Here is a 12,171-nt window from a genome sequence, read left to right as displayed (position 1 = left end):
CTGAGAATCAATTAAGGGGATCTAAGGGCCTAGGTAGATTAGGCCCTTTCAGTTAGTACAGAGGGTTTTATAGCTCATCTTGAGGTCAGAAACCTCACCGAATTCTTCATCGTTCGGCCCTTTTAGTCAATGGGTTCAGAGAATTATGTTGACAAAAATGAAAGTCCATTTTCAACTTGATTCCTGTTGGATTCAGGTGGGAGATAGATCTCTAATAGGTTTATGTGCCATTTATACAGATCCACATGGGGAATGTGATAAGCTGTTCCTAAATAAATTATATACTTAGCTCTGTATCCCAGAGAGCAAGTTATCTGCTGGCTACTAAAGGTTCTAGTTCCAACTGATTAGCTACACAGGCCTAATCCTGAACAACTTGGTGAAGCTTTTGACTTCAATATAGGAAAGAAATTGATCTGTGGTAGACTGAAAAGGTCTGAAGTACCTGGACCCTTAGATCCACGTACTTAACTCTCTGACTTTAGCAACACACTCAGTAAGACTTTCAACCTTGGGCTTCCATGCTGAGGTTAACATTTGGGTTGGAATTCCCACATTCTAATTTCTGACACAGAATTTTGACACAGGTATAGTGCCAAATTTTTAAAAAGAGCTAAGTTTAATTCAGTTTTTAGGATCTCATATGAAATTGTGTTCATAAACTACAACTGGTTTAGTTTTTGGTCTCCATATGAAAACTCCTGCCCCTCTTTGTGTTCAACAATAGTTAAGCATGCCCAGAGACACCTAATAACACAATGAGAGTTCCCACACTTAAACACGGATATAAGGAAATTTGCTATAGTAAACTGCAGCTGAGAACCACAAGATTTCTCTAAATTTAGAGGTTGATAAGGAGTTTTTTACTGTCCTGGGATAGGAATAGAGTAGAAATGAGCTAATTTTAACTAGGAATTTTTCAGGTTTTACTCTGTCCCCAGTGCACAAAAGAACATCAGCTCTCTACAGATTATATCTGATCTGTGTATGCAACCTATTTACTTGGGCTACAGGGATGAGCTGCTACTTTTGGGAACCCTGTGTTGGGCTGTACTAATGAGGCTATGACAGTTATATCTTACAGCTTTACCTGCGCTGATGCATAAAGACAGAAAGAGTGCTTCTGGCTGTAATTCCTTCCCTCACCTGGTTGTGACAGCTCTGCCTGAGCATGAGGAGAAACACTGGTAGGGCAGCATGTCATTTCCCGAACACTATTTCCTGCTTTCTCTGAAGAAAAGACAACAGGCTGGATGCTTCGTTCAGCAGGTTAGATCTGATGTACAGGGTGTATTATTTTATTATGTTAATAGTACCTTGGCTCTCCCAAGCATTACTGTAAATGATCCTTAATGTCCTGAAATGGAGGTCTCCTTCAAAAGGGTAATTTCCAAAGTATTTTTAGTATCTCCAGATATACAACAGTATTAGAGCAATTTTTATATTGCCTTTGCGATACCTATTTTAATTTCTTGATTCCTAGCTAGTCCCTGGCCCCCAGACCAATTTCCTTCTCAATGGCAACCATCTAGAAAGGGCATTTCCATTCTGGAAAGGTTTTCCTCAGTAAATACATACTGACAATGACAACAGCAACAAAACTATATGGTTACCTCACACCAAAATAAAGGCTACCATAAGATTCTTTCTACACTGCTTGCTAGTTCAAAATGAGCCACAAGAATATTTACTTTATTTGATAATCTCAAGAATTTGTTTTTCTCCAACCTTGTATAGTAATAACTGTTGTTGTACCCTGCCAAGGTTGGTTAATTCTGCATGTTTATTCAAGCTGGGAACTTTTTTTTCTTTGTTAACTTTGTGCTTAATACACCTCTGAGATCATACAACAATCTCTCTGAAATAAAGAGGTTTAACGAACTTTTATGAGTATATAATTTATTTGGGAACAGTTTGTTTTATAATCTTTCCCGTGTGGATCAGTATACATGGCACTTAAAACTTCTAGGTATCTAGCTCCCATGTGAATCTCATCTTGAAGCCATTAGGCATAAGGTTGAATAGATTCCCATTTTTGTCAACATAGTTGTCCGTATTAAAAATTGCTTACGTTTTCTCTGATATGCAAGTCTATCAAGATTGATTAAAAAATCCCACACATTCTTCCAGGATTTGTGTTTGCATGCTTGTGGAAAAGAGTGGAATCTAAATTTTTGCCTCATATCTGAATACTCTGGCATGGTTCTGATACATGTCATGAACCCAGATCTATCAGAATCAGTCTCCTCTTAAAATATGGGGCAATTTTCTGTATCCTTATCATGGCAGGAGGAGAATGATCCTTTAGTGCAATAGTGGTATGAAAGCATTCCCTCACACACACACCTCTAAAGGTTGAAAGAAAATGGCTGTGTTCCTTTCCCTGTTGACCTACTTAGTGGGAAGGGTATGAAGTCCGATTGCTGCTTCTCTCTTCACCAGTCTCATCTGGTGTCTATTCTGGTTCTTCTGTATTTGTCAGTAGGGTGACAAGATGATGCCAGAGCAGACTTTGCTGATTTTGACCCAAAGGTTCATCTGGAAGCTATATATGATTACCATCAAATTATGAACCAAGACAGTTACCTGTGAAACATGTACCTCCTGTAGTCACAGCCCAGAATCTTTAGTAGCAATTGTTCTAGTCCAGTAAATTTAGGTTTCTCATCTAATTTAAGTGGAGCCTTCTAGTAAGGTTTGGAGCGTTACAGATACAATGGTGTATCCACTATTTTTAGTTTGATCGTGCAGTTCCTTCATGCACATGTCTTCCATTCATGCTAATTTCATAAATAAGAGTTATAAAAATATATTTGCTAGAACCTGAGCAACATCTGTCTGCTAAAAGTCTTGAGTTTGTAGAAATACCCTTTTTACCTAAAAAGACATAGGTGAGGTATGTTTGATGCCATACTTGAACATCTAAAATTCCTTTCTTTACATGCTGCTTCATGTTCCTGAAGCATGAGAAACTCCAGACCTATTAGCTAATAAGTCTTCATGATTTTAACAGTAATAGTTCTGAGCTGTTGTCCTACAGGTGTTCCTTTGCAGTTGTTCTGCAAGTCATGATTAACTTAATAGTACAAAGCTACATTAATTATTAGCCCACTACCTAATTTTCCTTCAGAGTATTCCTGATAAAATCCCAGTGAGAAATTAGCCTGCCATGCCCTCATTATGTTATCTGATCTAGACAAATAGATATGCAAGCCAGAATTTAGCACCTGGTATTTCCAGGTTTTATAATTATTGCATTTACTGTTAGCATAGTTTGAAAATTGCATATTCAGAGTAATATACTGATTCTGGAATACAGAAATGGAGCAAATCCAGTGACACAGTAATTTAAGTAATTCTGTGAATCTAACTAATTTCCTTCATGAGTTAATTACAATAACAGTATCCAAACTGGAGATCCACACTGCTCGCTACTATTTGGCATATCTGTAAGAAGGGGCATTGCCTGATCCAAGTTCTTCCATTCTAAATAAAATCAAATTGTTAGGGGGGGGGGGAAAGGTGGGAAATGATCCTTGTTTTACTGGAAAAGGGAGGTCAGCGTTAAGAGTGATGTGGCCGTGGGTATCTTGGAAGTCTGGGATGGGACCAAGAATATAAGTAAGGTCTCTCCATTGTCAAGCAGTTCCTTATTTAGAGGCTTTCTCTCCATACTATCCTTTTTTTTTTTTGCTATTGTTGATTTCAAGAATAACCCTGATATGAGTCCCTGTCTGCCTAGAATGAACGGAGAAGTATTCAAGTCCAAAAATAAACCATACATGGTATTTTTATCTTCGTTTCTGAGTAGGTCCATACTCTGCTACAAGAAATTATTCTCCAAATATAAATATCATCAGTGTTTTTACTGCTATTTATCCTAAACTCAGTGGTAAATGGCAGTGGTTTTGCATACTTTCCCAAGAAATTATGAAAGGCCTGCTGTTCTCTGGAGCGTCAGCTTCCTTGGATTAGCCTGTTGCAGGACGAGTAATGAACAGATGTGCTATTCATATATGTTGTGTAAGAACTAACTGAGGATAGGCTGTATTTTATTCTAAGTACCTCATTAAGTAGTGCCAGTCATATTCAAAAGAACAGTACTCAAGCCAGATTCTTTGACAGGGGTGTCTTACTGAGCCTGGTTAGTAAAATATGAATAAAATATGAACTCCCTAAAGCGATATAAACACTGGGAGAGAAAACCTAGTTGTGGAGGCAAGAATTCATTGCTACTTTGGTACCTAAGGATCTCCAGCACTGTAATCAACTAAGAACAGGGGAAAAAAAGGGAAATACATGTTCTGAACCATTTCATCACCTCTGAAATGATATAGTAACCATAGTCTTTTCACTTGATTATCCTGAGTGCCAACTGCTGCAACATTTTGCTTGTTTTGAAAGGAGTTCCTGATCTTACGGGAAGTTGGCCGAGTTGCCTTGAGAGGCTAATAGAAATATTAGTGAAGCAAGCATAGGAAGGAGCAGAAGAGTAAAAAGAGAAGACTAAAAGAGAAATAGAATGATTCATAGTCTCGAAGTGCAATAAGTACTGAGCTGTAGTGCAGTCTTATTCGCTGCACAGAACTCTTGATTACAGCAGGAAGATTCGCATTGGACCGAGGCCAGACCCTTCCAGCAATTGGGGGATAGCATAAATTAATATTGGGCATAGCAACATAAGTTAGGCTTTTAAAATCTCATGTTCCCTTTTCATGAAAATGTATTAAATTGTTGTGTATTTTTTCTGGCACTGTATACATAGATAAGCAATAATGATGCATATTTCTCCTCTACATCACTGTAAAACAGAACAAATCTATATGATAGCATACCTTACAGATCCTTTGCTATGCTATAATATTCTTAATACAGTACTATCGAAGATAATGACATGTACGTATTCTTTGTTCTACCAATAATAGTATCCCTTATGAATATGAAGGAGCAGAGGGAATGTAATATCTTTTAAATAAAAATTGCTCTTTGAATACTATGAAAATACAAAGCTGAATGAAATGAGTCACAGTATTCATCTGTAAATACCTGAAGCTTGTTTTTTGCTTTTAAATCAGTTAAAAATGGGATCAAATAAGACCTCTGAGTTAGATCGAATTGCATGTAGCTACGTGATCCCTATCACATTAGAATGGATTTTAAAAAGGGTACAAATAAGCTATTCTGCTTCTCCCATTATTAGTGTTATGTATGTATCCCCTCATACATCACAACTTATTTATCTTTGCTCAAGAATATGCTTTAGCTATTAAAAAAGAAAAGAATAATAATGATCAAAAAGGCATACCAAAGTGATTGTTCTGTTCCAACTTGTCTGTCTTTATACTCAGATAGCCACTGAATTTTTCAGTTTAACAGTCGCATGAGACAATGACAAGAAAATGCATCTGAAACTTTGGAAGAAAGATAAAAGCTAGATAAGCAATTTTTTTTTGTCCCAAGCCCTTGAAACATCTCAAAAAGGAATAAAAAAAGTGTTCAGGTCCTGCTGATAAAAAGCAACACAATGCTGCTTAGAGAATGAAGTACCTGAATTCTGGAAAATGCCCCTAGAATTGAATTTTACTGAGGTAGGAATAAGTCTAGGTGTTTCTAATAATTAGAAAAAATATACCTATGATATTCCTTCTATTTTTATGGCATTGTACATGTCCTTGTGACTAATGGGGTCACATGATGATGTGGGTGATGATAGGGGTTTGATCCCTGTCTTTGGTATGCTCTTGTGCCAAGTTGCAGAAGAATCTGGATTTTGGTATTGGAAGTGAATTTGTAGCATGCTTTCAAATTGCATCCAGGAGCATCAAAGTTTTGGACTGCTCTTGTGATGACACCATTTTCTATTTTAATGGCCTTTGGGATGACATTAGGAATTTCTGTATGTCTTTCACTTTACATTGACTATGGAACTTGAAGGATTGTGATTGTTGAAGAATTGGTTAGATATAGCTGCCATTTATACATTTCACAGTACTTTTGGCAAGATCATTATGAACTGATTTGATGCCTGGCATTCGGTATGTTTATTTGGTTGATCTTTCGTTATCCCTTATATGGTCATATGTCACCTACTGATATGAATGGGATTTAGCATCTGAGCACTAACTGATGTAGCCAGTAGAGACGGAGAGGTAACATGGATGATGTGGGTTGTGCCGCTAGGGATCTGAAGGGCAATACTCACCAGGCTCTCTCGGTTTCTCTGGACTGTGGAGAAGGAGTAGACCTAGGCAATGAAAAAAATGCCTAACCCACTTGCTGCACATGTTGAATTTGCCTCCAGTTGCAAACACCTTGAAGCAAAGTGTCTGGAGTGAGTGCTGCTCTTGATTTGTCCGTGCTATGATCCTATCTATGGGGCTCTGAAGCACCAAAATCCTTCTTTTCTTCTTCCATGTTAAGTAGGAGTGCCTACACTTAGCTTTTACGGAGATGGTAGAATTGTAGCTGTGATGTCAAATATAGCCAAGCTCCATTTTCATGGTGCTCGCTTAAAGAGTGTGGAATCGGTCACAGTTTGGATTTTCTAGGTGCAGAAGGAATAGCCGGTTTACACACTGCTTGTGTTACAGACAGCGGGCAGAGGGAGCAAAGATTTGACATCTTTGGCAGAGGTGTTACAACTCTGTTATTTTAGGTCTCATCTACCCAAGACACAACGGTACCCTACTCATGAACTAAGACCTACTTTTCCATGCAGGTATAGAATTAGGAGTAAAAGTTCATTTGGCTTCATTTGTAAGACCCGTGCAGCTGGCAGGCTGCGTGCTGGCCTGGGTGTGTTGGGCAGGAGCAGAGGGAATTGTTTTCTGGTTTGCTTGTACCGTCGGAGGGTTTGGGGTGAGCGAAGCAGCAGGGTGGAGGTGGGGGCAGCTTTTTCCTCTCTCCGGGAGACTTGATCTGCACCTAGTCCTGAAATTCCCTAAGCCACCTCAACAACGTATCCTTCTTCCTTGAAAGAAACCCCACGAAAAGAGAAGCCGGGGCTTGCCGCGTCGCTTTGAGCACAAAGTTTTGTTAGCCAGCCTATGCATTATTCAGCATGGAATACTCGTTTCAATAATTAATACATTAATACGAAAAACAGAGACAGCCGGGGGCGAGGCGGGGGGGAAGGAGCCGTGCGGAGGAGAAGGGGCGCAGTGCGGGGCGGCGGCCGGCAGGGGCCGACGGCGAGCCGGGCACAGCGCGGCACAGCGGCCGCGGCCGCGGGCCCGGCGACGGCGGCGGAGTCCCGCTCGCTCGGTCGCTCTCCCGGCGGCAGAGTCTCCCTCTCCCCCCCCCGCTCTCTCTCCCGGCGGCGGAGTCTCCCTCTCCCCCCCCGCTCTCTCTCCCGGCGGCGGGGTCTCCCTCTCCCCGCCTCGCTCTCTCTCCCGGCGGCGGCGCCTCCGTCTCCCTCTCTCCCCCTCTCGCTCTCCCGGCGGCGGCGCGCAGGCAGGGCGGGCGGCGGCTCCGCGGAGCAACAGGGCTGGCTCGGGAGCAGCCCCGCCGCCCGGCCACGCAGCTGCCGCGGTCGCTCGCTGCCGCTTTGAGAAACCAGGCAATAAACACCTCGTAGTAGAGAGCTGCTTTCTCCTCCGGGGGGGGGGGGGGTGTTTTGGTTTTCGGGGGTTTTGGTTGTGGTTTTGGTTTTTTGGTTTTTGGTGAGCGTTACCAAAACCCGGCACAACAAGTGGATGATGCGGGTGGGTGCTGGCTGAGCCGCTGCCGTCTGGACGCGCCTGGGAGAGAAACTGCAAGAAGCGACACCCGTCCTCCCATCAGTGGAAGCAGGCTTGGTACGCGGATTCTTTAACGTTGATTTACAAACCTCCTGCAAAAGCCGGGCTTGGAAAGACTAGCGATCGCGCTTATCCATTCATTCTGTCTCACACACACAAACACACCGCCTTCATTTTTTTTCCTTTTGGAACAAGACTCTTGCTCGTTGCCTTTCTGCAAATGCCGGGGCGAGCAGCGGCGGCTGTGGCTGTGCAGAGTGGCCCCAGCTTGAGCCGCCTCGCCGGCTCACTCTCGGCGCTCTTGTTGCACCCGGCAGGAAGGGAGAGAAAGAACTCGTCAACCTGTGGTGCTGACTGACCGCACACACCTGCAAATGTGGAGCAGTTGGCATAGCCCCCTCCTCAGGACTGCTGTCACCAGATCCTTACACTAGCGAGAACAGCGTTGCTATTTCTCTGCCTAGGAACAGTAAGTATAATAGCGGTTTTAAGATCTTTTTCTGCATGACACGTAGGTACGGTTTTAAAAATAGCGTCATTTAATAGTTCCTATTCACCTTCTATCATGTATTAATAGATATAGCTATAAATGAGGCTTCTGTTTCAAGGGGGGTGTGTGTGTGTGTATTTGTGTGTGTGCTTGCATGTCGATGTTGCTTCAGTGCACCTGCAGTTGGGTTTTCTTGACATATCATAGCACAGTATTTTCACTTGAGTGAGCATTGTACGTGCCTGTTTCCAAATTAAATTCAGTGAGATGCTACAATTGAAACACAATTCTGTTATAGACTAAAATGTGACATTCCTGCATCTTATGCGTTTCTACAAATATAACAAAAGCTCTCTGTGTGGATACATTTATTCTTTAATATTTCATATAGATATATGTAGGTGTATCTATTACATCTGTACTCAAAGCTCTGAATGCACCGTGTATTGCAGTATTTTTATTAGTGTTTATATGTGTTGGTGTTTCAGAAGCATGCATGTGTTTGTGTATGGATGCAAGTGCTTATATGGGTGGGGATTTTGTATCTCTGTCTATATATATGTGACATACCCACCCACATCCTTACCCACAGAGTCGTTCAAAATCTCTGTGCATGTGATGTGGGTGTGTGTGTAATGTAGAAGTGTGAATAGTGTGGGAAGGGGAAGATTTGAATACCGTGGTAATAGATGACACAGTTTCATTTGATCAGTGTGACCTTTTAGGAAAACAATCCAATCTTTTCCCTTTTTGTTTTGTTTATTTTTGTGTGTTTGTGCATGTGCCTCAGGTTAAGTGCTTCTTCTGCATGACCATAACCAAAGGGTGACCCATCCACTCCCTTATGTCCTATGGGGACCTCAGAGCCAGTTTCTCAGTCTTCATCTCCTCCTCCTCCTCCTCCTCCTCCTCTTACCACTGCTGCTGACGCCCTGGGTGCTGCTCCCAGGTTTGAGACATTGTTGACAGGCTGAAGAAAGGATTTGCAGAGACCTCCTCACTGTGTAAACAAAGTGATGGCTGGAATTAACTTCAACTCCCCAAGTAATGCTATTAAACAATAAGATTACTAGGCCAAAGCACTACCAGGATCAAATTATGAGGAAAGGGACTATTTGCATTTGGTTGCAATGAGGAACTAAAACCATCTGTGGAGAGCAGGTACCTTTTGATTTGTGTATTTTTTTCCTCATGAATGCAGTCTTTGTAGCCTGCACGGCAGTCATGATTCTGATCAGATCTGTGATAGCCACAGGAGATAAATGAAAATAAAGGCTTGGTGGGTGAAAGAACAAGGCCTCAGCTGTTCCCTGGTTCGATTTGAGAGTTTTATCTTGTCTTATTAGCAGAACAGTAGTTTGTGTCAAACGTTCCGGACAATAAAATGCAGATCTGTGGTTTTCCAAAACATAGATTTGGTGTTACAACCATGTTGCCCTGCTTTGTGTCCAAGGGACTGTCCTCCAAATGCAAATGGCTTTGAACTTTCTAGTGAAAGTTAAGGTTACGCTGTAAATAAAACAAACCCTTTTTGCATCAAGCGATTAAAAAAAAGCAGTTGCAAAATGGAGGTTGCGATGGTGAGTGCAGATAGCTCTGGGTGCAACAGCCACATGCCCTATGGATATGCGGTCCAAGCTCGGGCCCGAGAGAGAGAGCGGCTGGCACACTCGAGAGCCGCAGCGGCTGCGGCCGTAGCAGCAGCAACAGCAGCAGTAGAAGGTGGGGCAACAGGTGGAGGTGGACCATATCACCACTACCATCAGGAACAGAGTCGAGGTGCATCCTCCTCTCACGGTGGGAATGCGTCACGCAGCAGCATGCCCCATCGCCAGAGTGGTAAGAGGCGGAAGAAAGGGAAAAAGAGGAGCCACCACTTGGGAAGTAGGGAGTGTGGGGCCTCCTTCCCCTGTTCTGAGCTGCTGCCTCTCAGCGGTTCTGAAGAGAGAATACTGAAGGACTTGAGTGAGGAGGAAGAGGAGGATGAAGACGAGGATGAAGACGATGAGGAAGAAGGAAAGCTCTACTACAGTGATGACTATGGGGAGGATGAGTTTTCATACTCGGACCAGCCACCTGATGATGGTGGAGGCCCTGGGGGTTACAGCTCTGTTCGCTACAGTGAGTACGAGTGTTGTGAGCGTGTGGTAATCAACGTGTCAGGACTGCGGTTTGAGACCCAGCTGAAGACATTAGCTCAGTTCCCGGAGACATTGTTGGGTGATCCAGCGAAGCGAGGGAGATACTTTGACCCTCTCAGGAATGAGTACTTCTTTGATAGGAACCGGCCCAGCTTTGATGCCATCCTGTACTACTACCAGAGTGGTGGTCGGCTGAAGAGGCCAGTCAATGTACCCTTTGACATCTTCACCGAGGAGGTGAAATTCTACCAACTTGGGGAGGAGGCCATGCTCAAGTTTAGGGAGGATGAAGGGTTTGTCAAAGAGGAAGAGGACAAAGCTTTGCCGGAGAATGAATTTAAGAGGCAGGTTTGGCTGCTGTTTGAGTACCCGGAGAGCTCCAGTCCAGCCAGAGGCATTGCCATTGTCTCTGTCTTGGTCATCTTGATCTCCATCGTCATCTTTTGTCTGGAGACTTTGCCAGAGTTCAGAGATGACAAAGAATTCATCATGTCCCTGAGCTTAGGGAAGGGGCTTTCCAATGAGTCACTTCACTTGGATGCTGGGGAGCACACCATCTTCAATGACCCGTTTTTCATTGTAGAGACAGTATGCATCATTTGGTTCTCCTTTGAGTTTACAGTGCGCTGCTTTGCATGTCCAAGCAAAGCACACTTCTTCAAGAACATCATGAACATCATAGACATTGTCTCCATCTTGCCTTATTTCATTACTCTGGGCACTGACTTGGCGCAGGAGCAGGGCAGTAATGGTCAACAGGCCATGTCTTTTGCCATCCTGAGGATCATTCGTCTGGTCAGGGTGTTTCGCATCTTCAAGCTCTCCAGGCACTCCAAGGGTTTGCAGATCCTGGGTCATACACTCAGGGCCAGCATGAGGGAACTCGGCCTCCTCATCTTTTTTCTTTTTATCGGAGTCATTTTGTTTTCTAGTGCTGTTTACTTCGCAGAAGCTGATGAGCCTGCCACCCATTTTCAAAGCATCCCAGATGCCTTTTGGTGGGCTGTAGTGACCATGACTACAGTTGGTTATGGGGATATGAAACCCATAACTGTGGGTGGGAAAATAGTTGGGTCCCTGTGTGCCATTGCGGGAGTGTTAACCATTGCTTTACCAGTGCCAGTGATTGTCTCCAATTTTAACTATTTCTACCACAGAGAGACTGAGAATGAAGAACAAACGCAGCTGATGCAAAATGCAGTCAGTTGCCCTTACCTCCCAACAAATTTACTGAAGAAATTTAGAAGCTCATCATCTTCATCCACAGAGGATAAATCAGAATATTTGGAGATGGAAGAAGGAGTTAAAGAATCTCTTTGTGTAAAGGAGAAAAAAAGTCAGGACACGGGGAATAGCAGTGAGTCAGAGAAGAAAAACTGTGTAAATTCAAATTCTGTGGAAACTGATGTGTAATTTTGATCGTTTCCAAATATATTTATGCATTAAAGAGTGCAGTGAAAATAATGAAATATGCAAACAAGAGTCCACAGCATACAGTAGTATGCCATTTAATGGTTAAATACAAATAAAAAGCATTGCTAAACTTGTATTACATATCAAGTAAGTGGTATAACTTGAGGAAGGGATTGCTAGATCTGATATGATTTCAGACTTTATATTTTTATTAGAATGCAAGTGTTTTGCACATGAGGCTGAAAAATTTATTAAAACCAAGTCAGTTTTAAAGTGGGTGCATGAACTGTCGACATCACTAATAACAGCTCTGTGGTAAAAGTTGGCATTCAGAGGTATTTACTATGTAAGAAGCAATGAAGTTTGGTAGTCATTTATCTATTTATCA

The 12,171-nt window shown here is 42.6% G+C and overlaps 1 protein-coding gene across 1 annotated transcript; it reads left to right on the top strand.

Annotated features, from left to right (window-relative positions):
• Window positions 1–9,794: 9,794 nt before the first annotated feature.
• Window positions 9,795–11,783, top strand: KCNA4 (potassium voltage-gated channel subfamily A member 4). The gene has a single exon (XM_072864845.1). It carries the CDS (start codon window positions 9,795–9,797, stop codon window positions 11,781–11,783), a length of 1,989 nt encoding a protein of 662 aa, XP_072720946.1.
• The last annotated feature ends 388 nt before the right edge of the window (window positions 11,784–12,171 follow it).

The sequence above is a fragment of the Ciconia boyciana genome, chromosome 6, assembly GCF_034638445.1.
Source record: "Ciconia boyciana chromosome 6, ASM3463844v1, whole genome shotgun sequence".
Taxonomy (NCBI): domain Eukaryota; kingdom Metazoa; phylum Chordata; class Aves; order Ciconiiformes; family Ciconiidae; genus Ciconia; species Ciconia boyciana.
Note: the sequence above shows the minus strand (reverse complement) of the source record. Positions and strands in the feature narration are given on the sequence as shown.

What these genes read in the sequence shown, in the direction of transcription:
- KCNA4 (XM_072864845.1), top strand. Translation starts at nt 9,795, where the DNA reads ATGGAGGTTGCGATGGTGAGTGCAGATAGCTCTGGGTGCAACAGCCAC.